The sequence below is a fragment of the Anolis sagrei genome, chromosome 1, assembly GCF_037176765.1.
Source record: "Anolis sagrei isolate rAnoSag1 chromosome 1, rAnoSag1.mat, whole genome shotgun sequence".
NCBI classification, from domain to species: Eukaryota; Metazoa; Chordata; class Lepidosauria; order Squamata; family Dactyloidae; genus Anolis; species Anolis sagrei.
In genome coordinates this window covers 148,827,163-148,840,009 of record NC_090021.1, presented here as the reverse complement: position 1 = coordinate 148,840,009, position 12,847 = coordinate 148,827,163, and the positions used below count along the sequence as shown (strand labels likewise).

General features: G+C 41.8%; 1 protein-coding gene across 1 annotated transcript in view; it reads left to right on the top strand.

Moving 5' to 3' along the window:
- The window catches only part of ADGRF5 (adhesion G protein-coupled receptor F5), a 54,212-nt gene that overhangs the window by 23,239 nt on the left and 18,126 nt on the right, over positions 1-12,847 (top strand). The window contains exons 7-13 of the mRNA XM_060785283.2: positions 328-386; positions 1,153-1,289; positions 2,724-2,933; positions 5,370-5,585; positions 7,219-7,383; positions 8,688-8,909; positions 10,749-10,967. Coding sequence (XP_060641266.2) covers positions 328-386; positions 1,153-1,289; positions 2,724-2,933; positions 5,370-5,585; positions 7,219-7,383; positions 8,688-8,909; positions 10,749-10,967 — 1,228 coding nt within the window. The remainder of the gene's footprint in view (positions 1-327; positions 387-1,152; positions 1,290-2,723; positions 2,934-5,369; positions 5,586-7,218; positions 7,384-8,687; positions 8,910-10,748; positions 10,968-12,847) is intronic.

Sequence of the window (12,847 nt, the reverse complement as noted above, 5' to 3'; positions counted from 1 at the left end):
AGAGTTAGCGCGAGAGTACAGTGTTTTAGGGCTTCAAGGAAGCAGCCTCCATGCTTTGTGTTCTTGTTTCCTTTGGGAGATTGTTGTCTGCTTTCCTCTTGTCTGTTTTGAGGAACTTTGGACTAGTTGATTTTGTGTGGTTTTTATTTCTGGTATGTTTGGGTTACTGAGGTCCCAGAGACGTAAATGCAGCCTTTCAACCTTTAGCAGCTGCTCATTGCTGATTCATAACCTACTGAATGATATAAAATTAACTGCTCAATCTTTTCTGATGTGTTAATGTACTGCAAAAAAACCTTTTTTGTAATATATATTCTTATTTTTCAGCTTGCTATAGGTTATAGATCTTTACAAGGCTTCAGAACTGTAACAGTTACAGGATTCAGGTACTGAAAACATTTACCTTCTCTTATAAGCTTTAGGAGGATCTAACGAAAGTGAACATTGTTTTGATCTTGGGGGATATCTATACTGACTAGTTTGGTGTAGAAATTGGTCAGACTGCATGTGACAGACCCATGGTAATGCAGGGTCCCTGTCCCCCCCCCACCTGCTCCCCGACTTACAGGCGTGGGGACAGTTGAGCCAACTCCCAACTGGAACTGGCGGCAACAACTCTTCTGCTTCTGACTGCATTTCCTGAGTTGAGGTGGCCTGGGGATGCAAGATGGCATTATCTTGACCTCCCCTCACCCCCCGCCCAATGTTGTAGTGGTCTCCAGCCATGATAAGGCACCTGCCTTTTTCCTACTGCTCATCCCGAGGAGGAGCCTTTAACAACCTCACTAAACTACAAACCCCAGAATTCTGCAGGAGGCAGAAACCAGATTTAAAGTAGATTAATTCTCTAATGTGATGAAGTTGTAAGTCAGGGTGATGAGAGTGCTAGGAGATATACCAGTAGTTAATGGGATTGTTATAAGTCTCTTCGGAGCTGTGGGAGGAGGAATGGGATGAGCAGAAGTTCATTTACATAATGATGAATGTAGACCTTTACATTGTTAGTCATTTTTTCTTTATGAGGGAAAGAATGGTAGAAACAGCCAAAAATGGAACTGGTGCCTTGTGGTTGCTCTTTTCTCTAGGACTGAAGATACTATAACTATATAAAACTCTGAAATAATTTTAAAAAATGATATTCTATCTCCATAGGCCTGGGAGCATTGTGGTTCACTATGAAATAACATCAACCGGAGACATGCCTGTTGAAAGGGCCAATGCAAAAGTAGCTGAAGCTATAGGCGATTCCTACAAACTGAAAAATAACTCATTTGCAAAGGAAATCCCCGGTAATGTTTACAATTCTCCATGCTGTAATGTGTAACTAAGCTGTATTCCATCATGGCCAGATCCAAAGTTGCAAGGAATGGGCACAGTTGGTGCACCACTACAGAAACCTGGGCCTCTGGGTTCAACCCTAAGTCCAGGAGTAGCCCCAGACGTGGACCTCTGTCTTCAGGGAGAGTGTAACCCTACCTTTCGTAGGCTGGATCTCTGTTCGCTGATCTGCTCTCTGACTGATCAGGAGCACCTCTGTCTTGTCTGGATTAAATTTCAGCTTCTCTCATCTAGTCCATTACTGATAATAAACACTAGTTCAGGATCAGGACAGTTTCCTTGGTTTTGGGTGGAAAGGAGTGATAGAGCTGGGTGTCATATGCATATGGATGGCACTGAACCATTAAACTCTAGATCAGGGGTCCTCAAACTAAGGCCGGAGGGCCAGATACGGTCCTCCAAAGTAATTTACCCGGTCCTCGCTCAGGGTCAACCTAAGTCTGAAATGACTTGAAAGCACACAACAACCACAATCCTATCTCATCAGCTAAAAGCAGGCCCACACTTCACATTGAAATACTAATAAGCTTATATTGTTAAAATTGTTCTTCATTTTAATTATTGTATTGTTTTTAAGTGGTGTTTTTTGCACTACAGATAAGGTATGTGCAGTGTGCAAAGGAATTCATTCATGCTTTTTTCAAATTATAACCCAGCCCTCCAACAGTTTGAGGGACTGTGACCTGGCCCTTTGTTTAAAAAATTTGAAGACCCCTGCTCTAGATTATCTCTCCTCATGGTTTCATGTAGATGTTAAACAGCATGGGGGATGAAATAGAGCCCACTGAGACCCCATAGGCTAATGGCCAGGGTTTGAATCAGGAGTTCCTCCAGCACCACCTTCTGGGTTTGCCCCTCCTGGAAGAAATATGACCACTGTAAGTACCTTATCACATTAAGTGAGGGTTTTGCCATGCATCATGGCAAATCCGTGGGATTGCCCCGTACCCTGCATTATCCAACTTAATGTCGACCTCATCCACTGCCTTGTTTCCCCCCATTGTAGCAAAGGCAACATGGGAAGTCTCCTGTGTTACCGCTGTGGCACCGTACGTCACTTCCCCTTTCACCATGGTGTCCGACTGAAAGTAGATGTGAGTTGTGTATGGGCTCCATGGAGAAAGGAATGGGGAAGCGACGTACAATGGGCAAATCAGCCTATATGATGAGGTCATAAAAACAGTGCCTCCAAGTCCCATCTCAGTTAGGCATCCCAGAAGAATACCATGGTCAATACTGATGAAAGACTTGTAGTTCCATTTTACTCCATCCCAACATGGTGCTCAGATGGTGCCCAATTTTCGAACGTTTTTCTGATTATTTCTCAAACTAAATAATTCTTAATGATTCATATTTTAAGCAGTGCTTTTTAATTTTTTCTCCAGGCAATGTAAACTTCTCTGTTTCCCCCGAGAACATTTTTGAGGGGGATACAGTACGAATGTTCTGTGAGTCGAGCGCAGTGACAAACAACGTGACATGGACTCTTTCGGGGCGTTTGCTCTCCAGCAACCGGCACTCTGTTCTGAATGAATTTAAAAGTGGAAAGTCAACGTCAACACTGACAATCACAAGCATTAAGCGGAATGAATCTGGTAATTCTAAATCTAAATAGAAAAGTATATGTGTCAAGAGGTATAAGATTTGCAGTGCAGTGCCAGGACAGGTGTCAATCTAAATATCTGGATTGTTTTCTACCGAGGACCAGGGAAGAAGGAATGAGTAAGGAGAAAGGGACCAGCATTGTTCCAGGAATCACCATTCCTGGATGGTGATGGTGGTGGGGCTGCAACAGGATTGATAAGACTTGTGTCCAGGTGATGCTACAAACTTTCATTAGTAGCTAGTAAAGTTTCTTTCTGATCTGGGTTGTTGTAGGTTTTTTTGGGCTATATGGCCATGTTCTAGAGGCATTTCTCCTGACGTTTCGCCTGCATCTATGGCAAGCATCCTCAGAGGTAGTGAGGTCTGTTGGAACTAGGAAAATGAGTTTATATATCTGTGGAATGACCAGGGTGGGACATTCACACCTGGCTCCAGCAGACAAAAGTCCTTTGTCCCACCCTGGTCATTCCACAGATATATAAACCCATTTTCCTAGTTCCAACAGATCTCACTACCTCTGAGGATGCTTGCCATAGATGCAGGCGAAATGTCAGGAGAGAATGCCTCTAGAACATGGCCATATAGCCTGAAAAAACCTACAACAACCCATAATTGTAATTGTTTAAAGTAGTAAGGAGGGCCCCACATTGCTCTGGATGGTTTCACAGTAAAAATAGAATACATATAGGATGGTGACACCTTGACAGCATGCATATTGTAGCCAGCACAGTTTGAAGCTAGCCACTGTAGTTTGTAGCCACCAAAGTTTGAAGCCGATGTCCTTGGGCACATCTCCATTGACCATATAATCCAGTTTAAAGTTCATATTTCTTCAATTCTAAGACACCATCAGATGCACACAAATTTCAGCACTAACAACAACAACAACAACAACACACACATATATACACATATACTCTCTCACACACACATAGTACCTGTTTTTCTAAGGTACACCACATTTTCAAATCTCTTTATATGGGGGAAAGTGCATCTTATGCCCCTTCTACACTACCATATAACCCAGATTATCAAAGCAGATAATCTACATTATCTGTGTTGAACTGGATTATACGAGTCTACACTGCCATATAATCTAGTTCAAAGCAGATAGTCTGAATTTTATATGGCAGTGTAGAAGAGGCCTAACAGTTGAAAAATATGGTAAGTCCCTTTTTTAAAAGGCCTCTTTCTTTACTACTCCTTATTTTAGGATTTTTTTCTGGTGTTTTGCCATCTATATAAATAAAAATGTAATGTTCGTTTGTGGGATTAACATAACTCAAAAACCACTGGACGAATTAATACCAAATTTGGACACAAGACACCTAACAACTCAATGTATGTCCTTCACTCAAAAAAATTGATTTTGTCATTTGAGAGTTGTAGTTGCTGGGATTTATAGTTCACCTACAATCAAAGAGCATTCTGAACCCCACCAATGATAGAATTGGGCCAAACCTCCCACACAGAACCCCCCATGTCCAACAGAAAATACTGGAAGGGTTTGGAGGGGAATGTCCTTTGGTTTTGGAGTTGTAGTTCACCTACATCCAGAGACTCAAACAATGATAGATGTGGACCAAACTCTACATGAATACTCAATATGGCCAAATGTGAGCACTGGTGGAGTTTGGGGAAAATAGAATCTTGATATTCAGGAGTTGTAGTTGCTGGGATTTATAGTTCACCTACAATCAAAGAGCATTCTGAACCCCATCAACGCTAGAATTGGGCCAAACCTCCCACACAGAACCCCCATGTGGGCCTCAGCAATGCGTGGCAGGGGATGGCTAGTATATAAATAAAAATGTAATGTTAGTTTGTGGGATTAACATAACTCAAAAACCACTGAACGAATTGACACCAAATTTGGACACAATACACCTATCAGGCCAACGAGTGACCATCGCTCATAAAAACACTGAAAAACACAGCAGAAGAGACTTAAAAAGCCAAAAATACATTACAGCGCATGTGCAAAACCACACTCCTATATGCAAACACACATATACACACACAAAACAACATATATACAGAATGGGCCACAGCAATGCGTGGCAGGGGATGGCTAGTTTGAAATGAAAATAATGTAAATCCCACAGATTATCCGGTACTGTGCTTAATAGGTCTCACTATTATGTTGGATCTTGCTACAGCATCACTCATTAGTAACTGCTAATGATTTGTTAATGATCTGAAGATCTGTTAGACAAAAGATCCATTCTGCAGGAAATCCTTATCTGTATCCAATGGAGAGACACTATAGATCTGACCTGGGCCGTGGAGCTGTGGTGGTTTTAACATCAGTTTTCTGTTCTTGGGACAAGTCTATATTAGCGCAGAGAGCGAATATGTATTCAATTTGGGACTACTGTTTTAGTGAAATATGAAAAATATTTAACAACATTGTGGTCTTTTGGCAGGTAACTATAGTTGCTCTTTTATGGAATGGAAAACGAATTTGTCATTAATATACAAAGCTGTAGAGAATATAATTGTCTCACCAATCAAAATTGCACAATCGGATAATATTTCAATTGTATGCAATGGCGAGAGGCACGAACTGAGTTGCTGCACTGATCGAGATATCCGAGAATTCAATTTTTACTGGAAACCAAATGGATCAATAAATATTTCAGGTAAATTTCTATTGTGCTAGCTGAAAAAAAATTGTTTCCTTTTTTCATCACTTTACATATGTCTACAAGTACTGTCTCAGAAGTTGGTGGGACTGATCCAAAAATATATCTAATTTCAAGGAATACCAAGGAAACTAGATAGGGGTTTCACTTGTGCTTTGAAGCTATGAAATACGTCACTCAAAGTGCACTCTAGCAAACAATGAGATTTCTCACATGCTCAGCCAATCACTATTTGCAAATAAATAGTAATATTGGATTGGGTGAGCACAGAAAGGATGCATTTTAGCACCATCAGTCCGCTACACATCCAGCATTCACCCACCTCCAGAGAGCACCATGAACCCCACCAATGATGGGTCTCAGCCAACCTTGGTGCACATACCCACCATGACCAACTTTATACTGGTGGGTTTTTGGAGGGGGGTGAATTAACCCTAGATGATGAGAGTTGTAGTTCACATCCAGAGTTCACCCACCTCCAGAGAGCACTGTCAACCCCACCAATGATAGGTCTCAGCCAACCTTGGTGCACATACCCATCATGACCTACTTTACATACTGGTGGGTTTTTTTTGGGGGGAGGGGAGAATTAACCCTAGATGATGAGAGTTGTGGTTCACATCCAGCGTTCACCGACCTCCAGAGAGCACTGTGAACCCCACCAATGATGGGTCTCAGCCAACCTTGGTGCACATACCCACCATGACCAACTTTATACTGGTGGGGTTTTGGAGGGGGTGAATTAACCCTAGATGATGAGAGTTGTAGTTCACATCCAGTGTTCACCCACCTCCAGAGAGCACTGTGAACCCCACCAATGATGGGTCTCAGCCAACCTTGGTGCACATACCCATCACGACCAACTTTACATACTGGTGGGTTTTTGGAGGGGGGAGAATTAACCCTAGATGATGAGAGTTGTAGTTCATATCCAGCTTTCACCCACCTCCAGAGAGCACTGTGAACCCCACCAATGATGGGTCTCAGCCAACCTTGGTGCGCATACCCACCATGACCAACTTTATACTGGTGGGGTTTTGGAGGGGGTGAATTAACCCTAGATGATGAGAATTATAGTTCACATCCAGAGTTCTCCCACCTCCAGAGAGCACCACCAATGATGAATCTGGACTAAACTTGACACACATATCCATCATGACCACTACTGTTTAGTTTGGGGGCAATGGGAGATGATGAGAGGAGTTGTAGTTACCCACATCCTTATGCATTTTCAAATGGGACCATCCATGAAATAAAAAACTATTTCTAATAAATAGCATTATTGAATATCTAACCCGGGCACCGCTGGGTACTGAAACTCATGCACACGGTGCTCTCTGGAGATGGGTGAATGCTGGATGTGAACTACAACTCTCATCATCTAGGGTTAATTCACCTCCCTCCAAAAACCCACCAGTATAAAGTTGGTCATGGTAGGTATGTAATCCGCTTAGAAATAAGTCCCATTGGGTTACATGACCAAAACTTGTGCTCTACTACGGATCTTCATGGATTATGCGTCTTGATAGGCAGTAGAGATGTAGAGGGCATGTAGTGAATCAGGATTTAGAAGCACTTAAAATTTCACTGCCTGTCTTTAGTGCATTGAAACCATCTCTTCTTATTGCAGGTAGTACCACTTCCACTCATAACTGTACAACATATATACTTCAGGCAAATGAGTCTCAATGCCCAGCGGACAAGTCTGGGTCCAAAACAGATTATACATGTGAGCTGAACACTACATATGGTGCCCGAAACAATAGAGTAATCAGCGTGACTTATTTTCGAGTGGGTAAGTATTCTTTGGGAATTATTCCAAATTTAACTTGTTGGTGATTAATAACTGAAATGAAATGTATTCTTTAGCTGTACTGAAGTGGGAACAAAACCAAGAATTGAAAAGCACGTCATCACATTGAAAGAAGAAAAGGAGACAAGGCTCCATATACTATACAAAGGTCAAAACTTTACTCTTTATAAAGCCTATGGAGACTTATTTCCTTTTATTCTCTTACTAAGGACTGGAGTAGTAATGGATCCAGAATGAAACAAAGTAGAGGCTGTTGCATAGAATTATAAGTAGGGGCCGCAGTGGTGCAATGGGTTAAACCGCTGCGTTGATGAACTTACTGACTGGAAGGTTGGCGGTTCGATTCTGTGGGACGGGTGAGCTCCTGCTATTAGCTCCTGCCAACCTAGCAGTTCAAAAACATGCGAATGGGAATAGATCAATAGGTACCACCTCGACGGGAAGATAAATAGCGCTCCATGCTGTCATGCTGGCCACATCATCTAGGAGGTGTCTAGAGGGTGCGTGGGTTCGTATATAGTGATGTGATCATGCAGGTAGGCGGGTCCCAAACCGTTTAGGGCTTTGTAGGTAAGCACCTGCACCTTGAATTGGGACCCGAAAATGAACGGCAGCCAATGGAGCTCCTTAAACAGGAGGGTTGACCACTCCCTGTAAGGAGCACCAGTTAACAATCTGGCCGCCGCTCGTTGAACCAATTGAAATTTCCGGGCCGTTTTCAAGGGTAGCCCCATGTAGAGTGCATTACAGTAGTCCAATCTGGAGGTGACTGAGGCATGGACCACCCTGGCTAATGGAAGTTTTGCTTCCATTTCCAGATGTACACATAAGTATGTGTATTATATGCATTTCTTAGATATAGACACCAGTGTTCAGCTTGGTTTCGAAACCATTAATCACCAGTAAATGTTTTTTTCCAACAATGGCTTTGACCCAACTGACCCACCCCCAAATGCCTTGCCTTGAACTGACACTGATCTCATTTCTGAAATATTAATATTACTTGTGTGTGAATGAGTGTCTTCAAGCAAATCTCTTAAGAGCAGAGCAATGGCTGGGAAGCAAGATTCGGCAAGGTTTCTTTCCAGACTGATAATGGTCAATTTATATGTTTTTAATGTGCTATACGAGATTAAAAAACCAAAACATGGAAGGTGCAAGACTACATCATCTCTGCACCAATCTATATTTTGAAAATCAACACCATGCTGCTCCTTTCTAAGCTGTATTTGTAATACTGTTCAAACACATCCTAAATGCAACCTTTTTCATTTTTGTTTCTCTAGCAAATGTGGTCATGTCTTCCAACCCAAATGGTAAGGTGTCTAAAGGGCACCATATTTCAGTGACGTGTCTCAGTGATGTGAGCAACTATGACAAAGTCACCTGGCAAATCCAAAGTGGAAGCTCTATTAAGGAAGTAGATCGTGTGTGGTTCACTACCAGAAAGACCCCAAGAGGTGCTAAATCTGTGCTGAATATAGGCAGTGCTAATGAGGATTGGGCAGGTAAGCAGCAACAAAAAGATATGTACTAGCAAAAATCACTCAGTAGGTAAAGCCTTCACAATTGATTTTGAACTGATAGCCACAGGGTATTTATTTATTTATCGTGTCAGAAGCGACTTGAGAATACAGTATAATAGATAGCAAAACTACAAACTTAGCATTACACTAAATGTCCTTTGATCAGAAGCTAGCCACTTGGAGTACCTCTGGTGTTGCTATAAGAAGGTCCTCCACTGTGCATGTGGCGGGTCTCAGACTGCATTGTAGTAAATGGTCTGTGGTTTGCTCTTCTCCACACTCGCATGTCGTGGACTCCGCTTTGTAGCCCCATTTCTTAAGGTTGGCTCTGCATCTTGTGCCAGAGCACAGCCTGTTCAGCACCTTCCAAGTCTGTGTGTCCAGGAGGGAGTCTCTCATCTGGCATCAGCCACTGATTGAGGTTCTGGGTTTTAACCTGCCACTTTTGGACTCTTGCTTGCTGAGGTGTTCCTGCAAGTATCTCTGTAAATCTTAGGAAGCTATTTCTTGATTTAAGTCATTGCCATGCTGGCTGATATCCAAACAGAGGATGAGCTGGCGATGTCACTGCCTTGGTCCTTTCATTAGTGGCTGCTACTTCCTGAAAGATGTCAGGTGGTGCAATACCAGCTACACAGTATAATGTCTCCAGTGGTGTAGGGCGTAGGCATTCTTGGAGGGATAGCCAATACTCCAGTGGACAGCAGCAGAATTCAAAACGATCTTGACAGATTAGAGAGATGGGCCAAAACTAACAAAATGAAGTTCAACAGTGACAAATGCAAGATACTCCACTTAGGCAGAAAAAAAAACGAAATGCAAAGATACAGAATGAGGGACAATGCCTGGCTCGAGAGCAGTATGTGTGAGAAAGATCTTGGAGTCCTCGTGGACAACAAGTTAAACATGAACCAACAATGTGATGTGGCGGCAAAAAAAGCCAATGGGATTTTGGCCTGCATCAATAGGAGCATAGTGTCTAGATCTAGGGAAGTCATGCTACCCCTCTATTCTGCCTTGGTTAGACCACACCTGGAATATTGTGTCCAATTCTGGGCACCACAATTGAAGAGAGATATTGACAAGCTGGAATGTATCCAGAGGAGGGCGACTAAAATGATCAAGGGTCTGGAGAACAAGCCCTATGAGGAGCGGCTTAAGGAGCTGGGCATGTTTAGCCTGAAGAAGAAAAGGCTGAGAGGAGATATGATAGCCATGTATAAATATGTGAGAGGAAGTCACAGGGAGGAGGGAGAAAGCTTGTTTTCTGCTGCCCTGGAGACTAGGACGCAGAACAATGGCTTCAAACTACAAGAAAGGAGATTCCATCTGAATATTAGGAAGAACTTCCTGACTGTGAGAGCTGTTCAGCAGTGGAACTCTCTGCCCCGGAGTTTGGTGGAGGCTCCTTCTTTGGAAGCTTTTAAGCAGAGGCTGAATGGCCATCTGTTGGGGGTGCTTTGAATGCAATATTCCTGCTTCTTGGCAGGGGTTGGACTGGATGGCCCATGAGGTCTCTTCCAACTCTATGATTCTATGATTCTACAATCATGCGGCATGTCTCATTAAGAGCCACACCCACTGTTTTAACACGGTGAGATGTATTCCACACTGGATATGCATATTCAGCAGCAGAGTAACAAAAGGGCAGCAGAGTAAGCAAAAGGGCAGGTGTCTTCACTGTATTTGGTTGTGACCCCCAGCTACAGGGTACACTTACTGGATTTCAGTGGCTGGAATTTAGAAGCACCTCATTTATTTACATTTACTATTTCAGTGGTGTTTGTTAATACTTACATATTATGCTTTCATTGTTTTTAGGCACCTATAAATGCACCTTTTCCCAAAGTTTTTTGAACAGCCAAGCACATATGAAAATTCAAGTTTTTCCTTTGCCCCTGAAACAAGAGATCACGAGAAATCCCATAGAAACATTTGTCTCCTGTCCAGTGAACCAAGTCCTGAAATGCTGCATCAGGAAACAGGAAAACTATATTGTAACATTCTCTGGTCCAAAAGGGTCTCCGATCTTTCCTGCAGGTAAGCAGCCTCTGGGTCAGAGAGAGAAAAGCAGATGTCTGAGGACCTGAACATTGAGGTCTTTTTGTTTTTTGTTTTCATTTTATTTTGAAGCATGCTATAATAACAACATGCTGCTCACCCAAATTATAAAGCAATGATGTAGGATTTTTAATTAAATTTATCAGATGGGGAAATATATAAAATAATCCCACCCCTGCTCAGCCAAAATTATGAAGCCTTCAAAAGGATGAGGGAGAATGATTTATGAATCAGCTATATATTTAAAAGTTAGGAACTGGGAACCACTAGAACAGAGAGACTTAAAATGATTCTTCAAATAAATTCTGCTGCCACCATTTTATTATTAATCAGGCTGAGGTAATATTTGAGAGTTTGTTCTGTAACATACACTGTGCCACAATAGTTTCTTCTGTAAAGCTGTCTTTAGTAATACTTTGACCACAAAGGTATTCACACTGAGGCTGGTATAAGTTGAATAAAAGAACAAGAACGTTTATTGAACAAGCTTGAATAATTCAGGTACAAATGCTTAATGGTTGCAGTAAAATTCTGGTATAAAAGCTTGTGGTTGCGTTAGAGTCAAAATCTTAAAAACTTCTGGGTTACAAGTCTTCAAAGTTCCACCACAGAAAATTACTTCAGGAAATGAATCTCTGAAAGTAACTCCCAAAAATACCCCTTAGGAATCTAGCCAAAAATACCCTGAACTAGACTTCCTTAGGAAATGAACAGTCCACTAACTGGGTACTGCTCCTCCACAGTATTCTAGCTATTTACTCAATAGCTACTCTGAATACTTCACAAAAGACTAACCCAATCTTCTTTTCTAAACCCAAACTCGCTCTCACTAACACCAACTCTTCTTCTCTCTAACAGCTCCAAACCCTAACTCCAACTGACTAAACTGGGACTTCAAGGCTCTGTTTAAAAGACACTTTTTTCCTCTAGACCAATCCTGATTTTCCCTCTAAGACTTGAACATGCCCCGCCGCCCCCCCCCCCAGGCAAATCTACCTAAAATGGCTTCTCCCTGTCTCCCTTTTCTAAAATGGATGCCAGGCTTTAGACTTCAGGCAGCCAGCTAAGGTAAGGGATTCATTACACATGCTAACTAGTAAAACTACTAGAATTAGGTTTTGATGATGCAAAAAGATGGGTAAGAATTGAGAAGTCAATATATGGGTGGAAGCACTGTTTGTGTCTAAAGGAAAGGATAAACAGTCAAGAAATAAAGAAAATAAAAGGAAGCTCACTATCTTCAACATTAGAATGCTGGGGAAAAATTGCAAAATAATTTCCCATTGAACAAAATAGGAATATTAGATAATAAAAAGAACATATATGGAAAAGTGATAATAAATAAAAATTAAAAATAGTTTAACAAAGATAGGGGACCTTATAAATTCAGTCGGAATAACAAAAGAGGAGTTAAAAGACAAATGGGGATCAAGCAATTAGTTCCTGGCAAAATTCTGTCAGCCTACGTCCCGCTTCATTTTCTTCTCCCAGACCACGCTTGCCTGTGATCCCAGTTGTCTTTTGACTTCCCACCTTGGCTTTTTGGATAATACACCAAAAAGAAACATTATTTTCATTACAGGACACTTCCTGTAATGAAAATAATGTTTCGTTTTGGTGTATTATCCAGTAGGTGGTGCATATCCTCATAGAACTGATTTACTTCTGCTTCTTCAGCAGCTGTGGTTGGGGCGTATATTTGGATCACCGTAATGTTGAAAGGCTTTCCTTGTACTTGAATTAAGATCATTCTAGGTTCTTGTGGGTTTTTTCGGGCTATAGGGCCATGTTCTAGAGGCATTTCTCCTGACGTAAGATCATTCTGTCATTGTTTGTGTTTCATCCAAGCATTGCTTTAG